The sequence below is a fragment of the Budorcas taxicolor genome, chromosome 20 (assembly GCF_023091745.1).
Source record: "Budorcas taxicolor isolate Tak-1 chromosome 20, Takin1.1, whole genome shotgun sequence".
In the NCBI taxonomy this organism is placed as follows: Eukaryota; Metazoa; Chordata; class Mammalia; order Artiodactyla; family Bovidae; genus Budorcas; species Budorcas taxicolor.
In genome coordinates, this window is record NC_068929.1 from 12932880 (window position 1) to 12950244 (window position 17365).

General features: G+C 41.4%; 1 protein-coding gene across 1 annotated transcript in view; it reads left to right on the plus strand.

The window, feature by feature from the left end:
- MRPS27 (mitochondrial ribosomal protein S27) overlaps nt 1–17365 on the plus strand; it is a 102600-nt gene that overhangs the window by 65604 nt on the left and 19631 nt on the right. The window contains exon 5 of the mRNA XM_052659069.1: nt 14260–14374. Within this exon, the coding sequence (XP_052515029.1) occupies nt 14260–14374 (115 nt within the window). The remainder of the gene's footprint in view (nt 1–14259; nt 14375–17365) is intronic.

A 17365-nucleotide genomic window follows, 5' to 3' on the forward strand; every position in this document is an offset into this window, starting at 1 on the left:
TTTCATAGTAAACCAGTGATAAAGGCATTATCACCTCTATTTTACAGATGACAAAACTGACTCTTAGTGAGTTAGGGCTGGGCTCCAGTCAAATAGAGAGAGCAGTCACCTACCTTGTCAGGGATTTTCCTGGTGGCGTTGGTGATTAGTTTCCACAGTAAAGTGGTATCTGAGCCTCTCTCACATCCCAGATAACAGAAATTTTTATTGTTTCTGTCCCTACCCTTTTGCTCGCAGAATACCACACATACTACTATGGTTTGGCTGAGTTCTCTATCAGACAGACCCTTGAATACAGAGTTAAAAGGCACCCTAAAGTACTCAGCACAGGGCACACCTCTAGTTAATAAAGGTATAAAAGCATGCCTTAAAATGATGTCCACCAACTTTCCTCCTCTGGAAAGTGGGAGGAGGAAGGTATAACTTTAAATCTGTAATGTTTATTTTTAAAATATATCCAAAGAAAACAAAAAAGACTATTAGGAAGAGGAGAGAGACATTGAATTTACTTTTCTATTGAGAGGCGATTTTCAGAAAATTGAGTACCATGTGTTATGAAATAATCTTTGTTCTGTAAATGAGGGATTCCAGTATGATGCTTATAAATTGCCTTCCGATGCTTGTTTTAGATGCTCGCAAGATGCTTGGTTTTGGTGATCCCAGTCTAGCCTCTCTGAAGGCAAGAAGTCTCTTTGCTCATCTTTGTCTCTCAGTGCCCAGCCGAGCATCCTGATTCTTTGTAGGCTGGTGAATGATCACATGCAGAAGAGAGCATTTTTGCCCTCACCACATGCCCTATTCTGTTGGAATAAGTGATTCTATATAGGTGTAGTAGTGAAACTATTCTCCCTAGTTTAACACTCAGTTTTTCCTTACTTATTCTCCTTTAAAAAAAAAAAAATTTTTTTTTTAACTAGCTCCCTTGCTTTTTTGCCTAAAGTTAGTGAAAGGAAAACTGCGCCTGGCCACTGAAGGCTGCATGCACTGTCGCAGCCATGTCCCCGTGGGTCACCTACAGCTGCTGCAGGTGTATTTGCATTCGATGTACACTCGTAAACAACAGGCTCCCGCCCCTGCCAGCTCACTGTAATTGTTCAGCAGATGAGCTAATGACGTTTAGGAAGCTAGGAAGCAAAGATATTTTCATAGGTTGTTTCCCTCTCCTGTCCCATAAAGCACAACAGCCACGGTCTGGCACATGATCAATGGTCCCAGCCCTTTTTAGGATGCGGGAGATGCTTCCCCGAGTCTGTGGCTCACAGTGGCAAACAATGGAGACTTCTGCGATGATATTTTGCCTCCCTGGTGTTCAGACTTCTCCAGTTAAGCCTGTCTGGAATCTATTTAACTGTTATCCATCAAAGCTTTTTTTTTTAATAAGAGGGGGAGTGAGTGGAACCAGAGGAAAGACTGTGTCTTTGCCAAGATGCGCTCTCCTCTCATGACTCATCCTTAGAGAAGCAGAGGGACTTTGAAAAGCTGTCTGCAGTTGGATTGAGACAGCTCTCCTGGCACTTTGAGTCATTTAAAAAAATTTTCTCAGGCAATAAAAGATGTTGTTCAAATTGTTCATTCCCTCCTTGTGGGCCAGCATAAGAGCTTTTGTTTAACTGCAGTATGGTGGTTGTATGGATGGTTTGTTTTTGGAGTTTTATCAAGAAATTAGCTTCTCCCTGTTCAAAATTGGAAATCATTCTTATGATTGTTATCTTATTGCATTTGGTCATTCTTATATACTAAGAATTTTCTTGTGTTTGTACAGTTTCAAATGTTTCATTATTTAAAAGTTTGGTTCTATATATGGGAGTGCTAGCTTGAGCTAAATAGTGGAGATGCTTATTAAATGCAGTTATTCTGATTTTTATTGTTTGGCAGCACAAGAAAGAAGGGACACTTTTATTCTCTTCCATTCATATATAAAGAAAGGTGTTTTAGTAATTGGTAGAGTAAGGCTTCCAGAAAACAGTTGGACTAACAAATCTAAACCTCCGTTTTCAAATTTCTTTTTTTTTTTTTTTGGTGCAAAAAGTGATTGTGTTCTTCTGTGTTTCCAGAAACTGGCAAATAATTTCTTAATATCCCTGTAACCACTCCCAAATCACTCCCCATTTTTTGAAGACAAAGACTATATCTGCTCTAAGAATTGCCACCTAACAGGGGTTTGAAACCAAAAATAAGTTATGGCAGTGAACTATTTGTATGTTTATGATGCTTAGCAATAATTTAAGGAGTAAAAGGAAGTAGCAACATACAAAAACAATTTGTGATTTATAGAAAAGTTACTTTGAATGGCTGACTCTTAAATATAAATTGAATACAATGAAGTATTCGTTTGAGTAAAAAAAGTCCTTGAGTAAAAAAATTTCAATGCTGAAATTTTTATTATCCTACAAAACGTGATCTCCAGTTAAAATCTACTTTTAAGGACCTTGACTTTAATTTAGTGATTGTATCCTTTCATCTTGAAAGCTTAGATGCCAGTTTGCAAGGTCTGCAGTCCCCATAATAGTCTGTACACTGCCAGCGCTGAGCAAAGTGACACTCACCTGGCAGGGGAGTGAGGCTAGTGGAGTAGAGTCAGGTGTGGGCTGAGTGGGAGCTTGTATCTTTGAGTCTCTGTTCACTTCTTTGTATCAGGGCTATTTCTCCAGTTAATAGAGATGTGTAAATACAGTATGATGTTTTAGGAAGTGGATTAGGCATATTCTTCAGTCACTCAACGTGAGAGCTGGAAGGAGTTTCAGGGGTCTGGCCTAGTTGAGTTCCAATGTATTTTGCTTGGCTCATACAGTTTTCAAAAACAGTACAACTAGGAGGCTACTTTGCTTGATAATAATACAATCAGTTTTATACCTATTGTCTTACATGATTCTTCATGGCCTCATATTGATAATAACTGACTAGCCCCTGCAGACATGTGACTTCATGCATGATCCAGATAATCCTGTCTCTTCGTCTTACAGTCGTAAGAACTGAAACCCCAAGGATTGAGTGACATTACAAAGTTAGACAGCTGGTTCAGGGCAGTTCCAGAACTGTTTCAGAGCCTAAATATTTTATTTTTCTAGTAGGTTAGAGACCTTTGTCACACTGTAGAGATGTTTCTGAAAGATGTCTTACAAATAAAAGAATTGAAAGGCAGTGGTGGAATAGTAAGTAAACAGCCTAGTTTATAGAACTGTTATCTGGCCTATCTTGGGAAAATCATTTCATCCCATTGGACACTGAGATTCCTCATCTATAAAGTAGAGAAATTAGACTAGATTCACATTACGCAGTACAGGACTTGATAAGTAGTGACTTCTCAATAAATAATTCAGTGAACAGGGGTTATTAAGGTCCCTAGGTTCTCTAATTCTATATGAACTTTCCTTCCTTCTCCATCCCCAATTTACTTGGCCTAGATGGCTTTCAGAGTCTCTTCCAATCTTGAGAGGAGTCTAAGATTTTTATTTAGAACGTGTGTGTGTGTGTTGGGAAGGTCTTTGAGTCTGTGTACTCCTGTTTTATTTTTTGGGGCTCCAAAATCACTGCAGATGGTGACTGCAGCCATGAAATTAAAAGACGCTTACTCCTTGGAAGGGAAGTTATAACCAACCTAGATAGCATATTCAAAAGCAGAGACATTACTTTGCCAACAAAGGTCCGTCTAGTCAAGGCTATGGTTTTTCCAGTAGTCATGTATGGATGTGAGAGTCGGACTGTGAAGAAAGCTGAGCGCCGATGAATTGGTGCTTTTGAACTGTGGCGTTGGAGAAGACTCTTGAGAATCCCTTGGACTGCAAGGAGATCCAACCAGTCCATTCTGATGGAGATCAGCCCTGGGATTTCTTTGGAGGGAATGATGCTGAAGCTGAAGCTCCAGTACTTTGGCCACCTCATGCGAAGAGTTGACTCATTGGAAAAGACTCTGATGCTGGGAGGGATTGGGGGCAGGAGGAGAAGGGGACGATAGAGGATGAGATGGCTGGATGGCATCACTGACTCCATGGACGTGAGTCTGAGTGAACTCCGGGAGCTGGTGATGGACAGGCAGGCCTGGTGTGCTGCGATTCATGGGGTCGCAAAGAGTCGGACACGACTGAGCGACTGAACTGAACTGAACTGAACTCCTGTTTTGGGCTTCCCCATTGGCTCAGTGGTAAAGAATCCATCTGCCATGCAGGAGACATGGGTTCGATCTCTGGGTCAGGAAGATCCCATAAGGAAAGAAATGGCAATCCACTCTGGAATTCTTGCCCGGGAAATCCCATGGTTAGAGGAGCCTGGCGGGCTACAGTCCACAGGGTCGTAGAGTTGGACACAACTTAGCAATTAAACTCACACTCACACACACTCTCTCTCTTTCTCTTTTTTTCTCTCTCTCTGTCCTGTTTTTGGTTTCAATCTCCCATCAGCTTGTCTGTTCCCTGAACTTATTGCAAGGAGACGGCAGGGGGCAGAAGTGAGGAGTAGGTGGCTTTCCAGAATGACCACATTTTATTCCACTTCTCTGCCATCTCTGAACTCCTCCTGCCTTGAATAAAAAGGCAGTATTTCCTCCTGGCTTCATCTGTTTATAGGCAGGATAATACTTCAAAACCAGAGGTGGATTATTGTTTCAAATGTAAATATTACTCATAAGTTTCAACATACATTATTGGTAGTTATATAGTCCTAGAGGCCTAGTCACTATTGATAAATCATCAAACGCCTGCTGTTGTCAAACACACGAAAAGAGAAAACTTGTCCTCTGCCTTTGCTTAAAGGTTTAATATTGAAATCAGTAGAGCTACAGAAATAGAAACTAGCTATGAACTTGAGTTGTATAGCTGGAAGGAAATCCAGCCTTACCTTTTCCTATAAACAGAATCTTTTGAGATTTAACTTTTCCATGTGTTAGAGAATCAAAATGTTTAAAACACTGAGATGCTTTTCTTCTTTATTAAAAAAAAAAAATATATATATATATATATATATATGATTCTTGAGATACCCTGATTAGTGCTGAGCTTCTCTTCCATCAGAAATATCCCAAAAGAGATCCATAATCCCACACACAAAAAGATGTGTAAATCTGCTCAACATCAGCTTAACTCTTCTCTGCTTTTACGCTGGTGTGCACCATCCCCTGGGCCAGGCCTCTCTGCCTGCTCATTTCTTTGGTGGCAGACTTAATCCTGACACCTTCACTAAGCCTAAAATATTCCAGAAAATCTAAATTCCATATTTTGTTTGTTTTCCTCCTTTTGCTTCTGCACCTCCCCCTCCCTCAGAACTCTTCAGATATACAGCTTACCCCTGGTTAATTAATATATGTGATTTTCCTGTCTTTAGTGATCTTATTATTCACTATTTTGCAGAAGTTCTGTCTGAAGTTCCTAGCCAGAACTTTAGAAGACATCAGGAAATGTTGACATCTTTTTAAAACTGGCTCATAGATTTCCTACGGAAAACCAAAAATACTTGCCATATCTCTGTCCAACTCAAGCCAGTTCCCACAACTCTGTGTGTTTTCATAAATAGGACTGGATCCAAAATCCAGTTTTTTCAGCTTCCTGCTGTTCTGAGAGAAAGGCCCTCTGCCTTTAGCTTTACCTTGCACTCCACCGGCTCAGGCATGAAGCTAATCTGTGTGTCCAGCTTGCAAGTGGCTGGAGAAGCCCCACCAGACACTTCTGGATGCAGTTTCACTGACAGGTCAGTTGTTGGCCACAAAGACGGACATTGAATGGTTTTAGGACCTTCGCCAGGAGAGCACATCAGCAGTCACCGTGAATACTTTTTTCTTTTCCAGTTCTCCCTGCAAGTAATCCTCACCTGTTATCCATATTCATCACCTTTTAGAGGCTGATAAAAACAGTAGGCTTCAGACAAAGAGCAGTTGGCTTCATCTGACTGGCTCCTGTGCTTTGTAAACCATGAGAGAAAGAACAGCAAAGCATAGTCAGGCTATAGGTTTTCTCTTTCTGTATCTGAAAGGGCTTCTCTGGTGGCCCAGTCAGTAAAGAATCTGCCTGCAGTGTGGGAGACCTGGGTTCGATCCCTGGGTTGAGAAGATCCCTGGAGGAAAGTATGGAAACCCTCTCCAGTATTCTTGCCTGGAGAATCCCCATGGACAGAGGAGCCTGGCAGGCTGCAGTCCGTGGAGTTGCAAAGCGTCAGATTGAGCAACTAAGCACATCAGAAAGGAAGAGCTGTCATCCTTAAGATTGTTTGAAATTAGAGGAAACCGGGTGGACCAGCAGGGATGAAGTACAAATCATGCGGTACAGTGTAGCTACTTGCTAAATATTGACGTGGTGAATGAAAAATAGGTCTTTTATATAGGGTGATGTCAATCTGGCTAAACAACAGCCAGATCAGAGAGATGACAGAATCATTTGGGGATGTAGGTCCTATTTGTCCTTGCATGGATGTGGAAAATAGAGTATTTCTTCTAGAGTAGTTTCTCAATGTGAAGTGTTATTTCATTATTATTGGGTGAAATACAGGTGACCTTGTTTTTAAGCTCTGGGTCTGACAAATTTAGACTTCGACTTTGATATCTAACAAGTCCTTCTGTTATCCATCTTCACTTTTAAAAAGTGTTATTGTGCTGGATTTATTTAGCACTCCACATTTGTAAAATTCTATGCTTGTGTTAGTCTCTACCAAAAATCCACTTACTTTTTAGAATGGCAAACAGGAATATCAGATGTCTAATGGCTGTGTATAGGACTCAGAGGAAACTACTTGTACACTGAGTTTTAATTTTTTCAAATTCTGTTTTGGAAATTGGCAGAATGTAAATTACAAACTAACGGGGATTGCTTTTCCTCATAAAATTAATAACTCTAGGGTCAGAAATTAATAACTCTTTAGGAAGTATCTATATAAAATTTGCCTAAATTAGCCAGCAAACCCCAAAGAAGCTGACTCTAAGCGAGGCATTAAGAATTTTTCAGGGTAATAAAACTGTTCTTACAATGTGACCATGGTGGTGGTTACGCAACTGGATGCATTTGTCAAAAGTCACAAATACACTGAAAAGTGTGAATTTTACTGTTTGTATGTTATAGCTCTATAAACCTGTTTCTTACAAAAGAAAAAAAGTGTTAAAACTTTTTTTAAAAGGCATTTTTATCTGCCTCAGAGGTAGATAATAAATTCATTGAAAATGTACAAGTCCCAACTGATTCAACATTTACCAGGGGAATGTTTTGGAGGAGATTCTTGCTCTTGATGTATCACTTCAGGCACAGTCAGGACATTTTTTGAAAGTTAAAATTGCCTGAAGTTCCCCTATGAAAGTAGGAATCTGGGATCTCAAGCAAGAAAGTAGTTTTAATCTGGAATATGGACGTCTCTATTATCAATTCCTATATTGGACTCCTCTATTAACCTTGCAAACATTTGACAAAGATATAATAGTCATTAGAAAACTGTTGCATCAAAACTTGTTTTATTTGTGGTAGTTGAGGCCAACTAATAATTGATGAAAGCAGGATTTCCATCAGGATGCAAAAAAAAGTAATTATCCTAGTAGAATTAGAAAGTGGATGGCCATGGTTGAATCAGATTCTGGTCTGAATAGTCACAGAACACTCTCTTGCTCGTTGGTTCTAGTTCAGGGAAGCACTCAAAACCTTTTAATAGTTACACACTTTGTGTCATTGATAAGATTTCCAGTCCACACTGCAAGCCCTGCAACCAGCTGTGTTTTCTTCCTGGCGTTCTTCCTGTCCTCCTTTTACGCCAGCCGCCCCCCCCCGCCGCCCCCCACCCCCCTCAAATCTCCCTGTCTACCCAGCTCAGGGGCTGAGGTCTCCATCTGTAAAGCCTGTTGCCACAGGATACAGAATTCACTCGGGAGGAGGGAAAGCTGCATATGTATGTTTAAGGATGGTGGCTCTCATAATCAGATAAATGTTGTGGAAAGCTTGCTCATTCATATGGAAGAGCCAGCACTGCAGCTGAATGGTGGGGCTGCTGAGCTCCAGGCTCTGGCATCTGTGCATTAGTCCTGCTCAGCCAGGAGCGCTTTTATCTGTGATACTGAAGGAGCTGAGGCGCATCACCACTTAGGCCTACAACAGTAACCTTCAGTTGAACCCATAGAAGGAAGTCGATGGCATTTTTTTTTTTTTTAATGAAATTGGTTACACATAGGAAATCCGGTGTGACTTGTACACAAAGTGAAGTCCCTCCTATGTAAATCATAATAAGTGTCTGGTGTGTTTCTCTTCACTCTCAACTTCACTTACAGAACTGCTCTCCCCTTCTAAGGTATCTCAAAGGGTAGCAAAGACTTTTGCCCCATGTCATGCATGCAATGTGACTCTGCTCTCCTTCCTTCCTGGTGACATCAGTCTTGAATGCAATGTAGTGATGGCAGATGCCCCGAAAAGTCCAGAATGTTGCTTGATTTTTGAGGACAGAAAGCTTCTCAGTACCTGCTGTTTGACTGGCCTGGGCAAGTTCTGGCTTCACCTGGAAACCCCACTTAGCACTGTGGACAGATGTCTCTTCAGCCATGGGATACCAGCTTTGGGAACTAATAGAGCCAGAGCTTGAGAGCATGCTTCATCCTCTCCTTCTCCTTCTTTGTGTCCCTTCTTGCTTCCAAGAAAATACTTACATCCATAGAATTGTCGAGTTTGCTTCTGTTTTATAACTGGGAAGCTCAGAAGGTCTCTTGTGTTTGTGAGCACAAGCCTTGTTGGGGTTATTTGGGTTGCATCTGTTTATCTTTTCCACACTCACACGGTTTGCCTAGCTTGGCAGCCTGCTGGCGTGGACAATAATAAAGCTTCTGTCGAGGTGAGCAAACAGCTGATGGCATGGGGCACAGAGGGGACTCCTACAGTGGCTGCCTGTAATCTGCCAGGCTGGTGGTCCCACCAGGCAAGAACAAAAGCCAGTCTGTTTGCAGGCAATTTGGAAAATCAATGTGTTAGTTGTGTTCTTGTCTCTTTGCCTTTCCCTTGGCTGAAAGGGAGCATGCTGGCCTGGCAGTTTGCAGTCGTTCCAGGCGAGTACCCATTCCAGAGACTTACCTGGCTATCGTATTACCACTGGCAGGTCTGAAAAGAGCCTGAGTGTTTCTGTCTGAACTGCTTAAAGAGTCACTGACAGAGAATTCTTAAACTCACCATCCAAAGTTGGACCCATCTCAGTGCTCTTGAGTGGTTTGTATTCTAGACGGTTGGATAAGTTGTGTGCTTTTTTTTTCTTTTTCTTTTTTTTTTTTTAATGCTGATGAGGACTTAAAAAGGAGTTTACTTGTTGCCTGGCTAGGAGATGTAGGAATTGCACTTTGAGCAGCGTATGTCATAATATGTGTGTGCCTAATACATGTTTGCTTCTAACTCCTAAATTGATTTCATGTTGTCACTTAGTTGAAAATGCCCTGGTCACAGCTGTGTCTGGATTATTAGGTCTCACAGAGCAGAGATCACACCAAGTAGCCCTGCTCTAGGATGGGAAAGGGAGTTAGCTTAGTGAAGACCCATGTGAGCCTGTTGACATATCTTCCAATATTAGCTATGTGAGGTCTTGAGTAACTTTCCCTTTAGACTTCTAAGAAGTAAAGTGTGACAAAAGATTTGAGAAGACTTCTCTGTTTCTCCATGTGTTAAAAGTTAGCCTCAGAAGGTTAGCGAAAGGCTGTACACAAATTTTCATCTCAGCTTTGAAGGTCTGTAGGTAGATTGTGTCAATCTTTGGAACTCTTTCAAAGCCTGAAAATAGTCTGCTGATCGTGAATAAAAGAAAAGGGTGTTTGGTTGGGTATGGTCACGGTGCTCTTATTTTAAAGTCCATCAGAAAGAAAAGAAATAACTTCAGTGGTCACTTAATCATGGCATCCGGTCCCATCACTTCATGGGAAATATATGTGGAAACAGTATCAGACTTTATATTTTTGGGCTCCAAAATCACTGCAGATGGTGACTGCAGCCATGAAATTAAAAGACGCTTACTCCTTGGAAGGAAAGCTATGATCAACCTAGATAGCATATACAAAAGCAGAGACATTACTTTGCCAACTAAGGTCCGTCTAGTCAAGGCTATGGTTTTTCCAGTAGTCATGTATAGATGTGAGAGTTGGACTGTGAAGAAGGCTGAGTGCCGAAGAATTGATGCTTTCAAACTGAGGTGTTGGAGAAGACTCTTGAGAGTCCCTTGGAGTGCAAGGAGATCCAACCAGTCCATTCTAAAGGAGATCAGCCCTGGGATTTCTTAGGAAGGAATGATGCTAAAGCTGAAACTCCAGTACTTTGGCCACCTCATGCGAAGAGTTGACTCATTGGAAAAGACTTTGATGCTGGGAGGGGTTGGGGGCAGGAGGAGAAGGGGATGACAGAGGATGAGATGGCTGGATGGCATCACCGACTCAATGGACGTGAGTCTGAGTGAACTCCGGGAGTTGGTGATGGACAGGGAGGCCTGGTGTGCTGTGATTCATGGGGTCGCAAAGAGTCAGACACGACTGAGCAACTGAACTGAACTGGAGACAACCTAGAGCAGAAGATTAGATTTAAATGAGATTGAAACAGTCGTGGGTAAAGGAGGTAATTGACAATTTTTTGTTTTTGAAGGAAAAATAGACTAAACGTAGCAACCACTGTTATCAAAAACATCTGTAACGTCTTATCAGCACCCTTTCTATCTTTAGCATTCATCATGTCCCCACCCCTTGTATTATTGTTAAACTGGTTTATATGGGGTTGGCCAAAAAGTTCATTTGGATTAATGTGAAAGATGGTACAGAAAAACCTGAACAAACTTTCTTTTGCCAACCCAGTATGTTATTTTTGTTGCTGTTGTTCAGTCGCTCAGTCCGACTCTTTGTGACCCCATGAACCACAGCACACCAGGCCTCTCTATCCATCACCAACTCCCAAGTCCACTCAAACCCATGTTCATTGAGACGGTGATGGCCTCCAACCATCTCATCCTCTGTCATCCCCTTCTCCTCCTGCCCTCAATCTTTCCCAGCATCAGGGCCTTTTCTAACGAGTCAGCTCTTCGCATACTTCAAAGTATTGGAGCTTCAGCATCAGTCCTTCCATTGACTATTCAGGGTTGAGTCCTTTAGGATTGACTGACTTGATCTCCTTGCAGTCCAAGGGACTCTCAAGACTCCTCTCCAACACCACAGTTCAAAAGCATCCATTCATCAGGTCATAGCCTTCTTTATGGTCCAACTCACATCCATACATAACTCCTGGAAAAACCATAGCTTTAACTAGACAGCCCTTTGTTGGCAAAGTAATGTCTCTGCTTTTTAATACGCTCTGCAGTTTTGTCATAGCTTTTCTTCCAAGGAGCAAGTGTCTGTGGTGATTGTGGAGCCCAAGAAAATAAAGCCTGTCACTGTTTCCATTGTTTCCCCATCTATCTGCCATGGAGTGATGGGACCGGATGCCATGACCTTAGTTTTTTCTGGATGTTGAGTTTTAAGCCAGCTTTTTCACTCTCTTCTTTCACCATCAAGAGGCTCTTTAGTTCTTCTTCACTTTCTGCCTTAAGGGTGGTGTCATCTGCATATCTGAGCTTATTGATATTTCTCCCGACAATCTTGATTGCAGCTTGTGCTTCATCCAGCCTGCATTTCGCATGATGTACTCTGTATATAAGTTAAGTAAGCAAGGTGACAATATACAGCCTTGATGTACTCCTTTCCCAATTTGGAACCAGTCTGTGGTTCCATGTCCAGTTCTAACCGTTGCTTCTTGACCTGCATATAGTTTTTCCAGGAGGTGATTAAGGTGGTCTGGTATTCCCGTCTCTTCAAGAATTTTCCATAGTTTGTTGTGATCCACACAGTCAAAGGCTTTAATGTCGTCAATAAAGCAGAAGTAGATGTTTTTCTGGAATTCTCTTGCTTTTTCTGTGATCCAGTCGATGTTGGCAGTTTGATCTCTGGTTCCTCTGATTTTTCTAAATCCAGCTTCAACATCTGGAGGTTCACGGTTCACATACTATTGAAGCCTGCCTTGGAGAATTTTGAGCATTATTTTGCTACTGTGTGAGATGAGTGCAATTGTGCAGTAGTTTGAACATTGTTTGGCATTGCCTTTCTTTGGGATTGGAGTAAAAACTGACCTTATCTAGTCCTGTGGCCACTGCTGAGTTTTCCAAATTTGCTGGCTTATTGAGTGCAGCACTTTCACAGCATCATCTTGTAGGATTTGAAATAGCTCAGCTGGGATTCCATCACCTCCACTAGCTTTGTTTCGTAGTGATGCTTCCTAAGGCATTATTTTTGTAATGAGATTATAAATGCCCAAACAGGGAATTTATAATTTTAAAATAACCATAGAAGTTAGCATAATGATCAGTGTTGATTAAAGCTCTTTTATGATTTGTTAAAAACCTATCATGGGCCACAAAATGTGTCAGGCACCAAGGAATCAGTGTTGAGCAAGGCAGTCACCCCCGCCCCGCTGGTCACTGTCCAGGAAGCCTTCAGGCTACCAAGGAAGCATCAGCATCTTTAGGCAATACAGCTGGTATTTCACTTGACTTTAACAATTATAATAATAATAAAATTAGCTTTTAATTGGTTGTTACACTTAAAATCTCAGATTTTTCAGAGTAACAAGGAAGGAAGCTCAATTAGCTCAGCTACTGATTTTAAAATGTGAGGGAAAGCATGAAATACTAAAAGATATGTTTTCATTTCTATGCAGAGGATCTCATTATACCATATCTAGGGCACTTATACAATGGCCTTTCTCTGGCCAGGTCACTCTCATCTTAAACATAATTTGACATATTTCTATCTTTCTGCTTTTAAAGGGGTTAATTCTGTAAGGAAAGATCAAGTGAGAAAAACTTTTCCAGCCAAATGTAAAGCATTCAAAAGAGTAGACAGGGCTGCATGACTAAATCTAAAACATATCTTCAAATCTTATTTTTGTCAAATGTCTCAACAGATCACTAATAAACAGCCTAAATTAAGTACTACTTCTCACTTGCTCTCTTTCTCTCAGCTTTTACTTTGGCAGAAAACCTAGTCAGCAGGAAACTATCCCAATACCAGATGGCAGGAAATAGCAGGTGGCAGATTGAATAACTGGCCTCTGCAAACCCCCAGTATTAGCCTGTAGCCCCAACTCTCAAATATGGCACAACATTCTTTCACTTTAAGTTTTTGTCTTGCCTTTTGTTTTTATAATAAGAAGACAAATTGACTTTTTTAGTTTTGTGGGGTCCAGAGATTGACCTGCTTCCACTTCCTGAAGGTTCAAAGAAAAGGTGCAGGCTTGAGCTGACATGAGATGATGTTCGAGGAACCGTCCAGGTCAAAACAGATAAGCAGCTAGAGGACAGCACAGCCCTTTATGTGGCCTCCTCATGCCCGTCACCCCTCTCCTCCCCTGTCACTCAGCCTCGTGGCACAGACCCCAGGAGCAAGCAAAAGCTGCTCCAGCCAATGTGTGCCAGCTCGTGGCAAGACTAGCATTTGAATTCCCTTCCAAGTTCCATTCCTTTGTGGGAATACTGGTACTATATACACCTCAGCTTGCACAGCTTAGGCCTTTAAAAACCATGTGGGGAGCAGCAGGAAGCAAGAGGAGGTAGACTGAAGCACTGGAATGGAGCTGTGTGAAAGTCAGAATGATCGTGGATCCTGGAGGGCCTGAATGCTAAATTTTGCTCATTTCTTTAATTCTTTTTTTTTTTTCTTTCAATTCACTGAAGAGTGTCCCAATCTCTCCTAACTGCCTCAAGAAATAGCAATGTAACTCACAGCTGATTTTCCTCTAAAATTGCTATGCTGTTCTAGTTTTCATTTTTTGCTTCATCTGTTTTAAACCTCTAAAGTATGAGCTTCCATTGTTGTTATTCAGTCACACAGTTGTGTCGGACTGTCTGTGACCCCGTGGACTGACCACAGCCCGCCAGGCTCCTCAGCCCATGGGATTCTTCAGGCAAGAATACTCGAGTGGGTTGCCATTTCCTTTTCCAATGAACTTCCATATCTGTCTTCTAGTATAGCATATTCCTGAAATCACTTTTCATAAATCTCATATTAAAACAAAATGTTGAATTAGGGAATATAAATAAGGAGTAAAATTTTTATAATATTTTTATTACTGTTATTTTGCCTTCTCTTTCCCATTTCAGATGTTAATGAGTTTTATCCTCAATTTTATTAGCTGTTGGCCTTCCTGCCTTTTATGGTCATATGTAAATTCCTCAGAGGGGAACCTGCTGATGGAAGATGGATTTTTGGCGTTGACATCTAAGAGTTAAAACCAGTTTTTTCTCTTCTTGTGTTTTATTTAGATTTCGACACAGCCCCAACTGCTGGTACCTGAGAGACTGGACTATCCACACCTGGATTAGGCAGTGTCTGAAGTATGGTGCAGAAGACAAAGCCTTATATACCCTTGTAAATAAGGTGAGTGGTTCACTGGTATTTGCAGCTTATTCTCAGTATAGGCAAGATGGTGTCTGTACCATTACATGTTCCATTACAGTACAGCAGAGAATAGTACAAGAAATAGCTTTTAAATTTCTTTGCCCTCAGATAACAGAATGGGAAAGACTAGAGATCTCTTCACGAAAATTAGAGATACCAAGGGAACATTTCATGCAAAGATGGGCTCGATAAACGACAGAAATGGTATGGACCTAACAGAAGCAGAAGATATTAAGAAGAGGTGGCAAGAATACACAGAAGAACTGTACAAAAAGATCTTCACAACCCAGATAATCACGATGGTGTCATCACTCACTTAGAGCCAGACATCCTGGAATGTGAAGTCAAGTGGGCCTTAGAAAGCATAACTGAACAAAGCTAGTGGAGGTGATGGAATCCCAGTTGAGCTATTTCAAATCCTGAAAGATGATGCTGTGAAAGTGTTGCACTCAATATGCCAGCAGATTTGGAAAACTCAGCAGTTACCACAGGACTGGAAAAAGGTCAGTTTTCATTCCAATTTCCAAAGAAAGGCAATGCCAAAGAATGCTCAAACTACTGCACAATTGCACTCATCTCACATGCTAGTAAAGTAATGCTCAAAATTCTCCAAGCCAGGCTTCAGCAATACGTGAACTGTGAACTTCCAGATGTTCAAGCTGGTTTTAGAGAAGGTTGAAGAACCAGAGATCAAATTGCCAACATCCGCTGGATCATGGAAAAAGCAAGAGAGTTCCAGAAAAACATCTATTTCTGCTTTATTGACTATGCCAAAGCCTTTGACTGTGTGGATCACAATAAACTGGAAAATTCTGAAAGAGATGGGAATACCAGACCACCTGACCTGCCTCTTGAGAAATCTATATGTAGGTCACGAAGCAACAGTTAGAACTGGACATGGAACAACAGACTGGTTCCAAATAGGAAAAGGCGTACATCAAGGCTGTATATTGTCACCCTGCTTATTTAACTTCTATGCAGAGTACATCATGAGAAACGCTGGGCTGGAAGAAACACAAGCTAGAATCAAGATTGCCGGGAGAGATCTCAATAACCTCAGATATGCAGATGACACCACCCTTATGGCAGAAAGTGAAGAGGAGCTAAAAAGCCTCTTGATGAAAGTGAAAAAGGAGAGTGAAAAAGTTGGCTTAAAGCTCAACATTCAGAAAACGAAGACCATGGCATCCGGTCCCATCACTTCATGGGAAATAGATGGGGAAACAGTGGAAACAGTGTCAGACTTTATATTTTCGGGCTCCAAAATCACTGCAGATGGTGACTGCAGCCATGAAATTAAAACACACTTACTCCCTGGAAGGAAAGTTATGACCAACCTAGACAGCATATTCAAAAGCAGAAACATTACTTTGCCAACAAAGGTCTGTCTAGTCAAGGCTATGGTTTTTCCAGTGGTCATGTATAGATGTGAGAATTGGACTGTGAAGAAAGCTGAGTGCTGAAGAATTGATGCTTTTGAACTGTGGTGTTGGAGAAGACTCTTGAGAGTCCCTTGGTGTGCAAGGAGATCCAACCAGTCCATCCTAAAGGAGATCAGTCCTGGGTGTTCATTGGAAGGACTGATACTGAAGCTGAAACTCCAATACTTTGGCCACCTCATGCAAAGAGTTGACTCATTGGAAAAGACTCTGATGCTGGGAGGGATTGGGGGCAGAAGGAGAAGGGGACGACAGAGGATGAGATGGTTGGATGGCATCACCGACTCATTGGACCTGAGGTTGAGTGAACTCCGGGAGTTGGTGATGGATAGGGAGGCCTGGCGTGCTGTGATTCATGGGGTCACAAAAAGTCAGACACGACTGAGCAACTCAATTGAACTGAATCTTTTAGAATGGAGCTGGTATAAATTAATCAGCACATTAAAAATTAAGATTCCTGTAGCTGTGGCTTTTCCAAGCATAGTGATTTAAAAATGGAGAGGTGAAAGGGAAAAGTTAGTACTCCAATCACAGAAACTCTGTTGGTGGGCATTTCATTCCTGATCCCTAAGTCTTGGGGTTTTTGCCTAGTTTCCTTTGGTGACATTTAGGGTAAAAGACGTGACCATTTTCTAGAGTACAGTCTCCAGAGCATTCATATCTCTTAGACATTTTTGAAAAGACAGACTTCCTAGATTATTCAGAACATGTCTTCCTAAGTCCTCAAGCCCCGGAAGCCCCTGCAATTAGGCCTTTCTGAATGTTACAGTTCACCCAGCAACTGACTCTTCATTCCCCTCGTAGTATGAAATAAGGACAAAATAAACAAAAGTTAGAACGTTGTTATTGTGAATCTCAAGCTACAATCCTGGTTTGGCCTATAACAAGACTTTAATAATATTTCTCTGGAACTGTATTATATCTGTAGTGTCATTGAACCTTCTGTCTTTTAACTCAAAAAGAAATACTGAATTTGTTTTGGGGAGTCTTTGTTCCTATGACTTACTTGATTACCAGTTTAACTTGATATACATTGCAGACAGATTGTATGTGAGATGTTGTGCTGGGCATGGCATTGTCGCAAAAATGGGCAACACCGTATCCTTTCTCTTGGGAAGCTTATAATTGGATAAAGTAGATAAGCAGGTTCACTGATAAATCTAATATTTCTATCTTACTTTTTATTGTTACTAGTCTTTAGTGAAAAACACACCAGACAGAGAGTCAGAAGACCCAAGCTAAAACACCATAAATTCTACCGGTTGTTCTTAACCTTAGGCAAATGGGCTTCCCTGGTGTCTCAAATGGTAAAGAATCTGCTTGCAGTACAGGAGACCTGAGTTCAATCCATGAATTGGGAAGGATCCCATGGAGAAGGGAATGGCTACCCACTGCAGTATTCTTGCCTGGGGAATTCCATGGACGAGGAGCCTGGCGAGCTACAGTCCATGGGGTCGCAGAGAGTCGTACACGACTGATGAACTAACACTTTCACTTTAGGCAAATAGTAATTTTATTCTTTTGGGTCTTA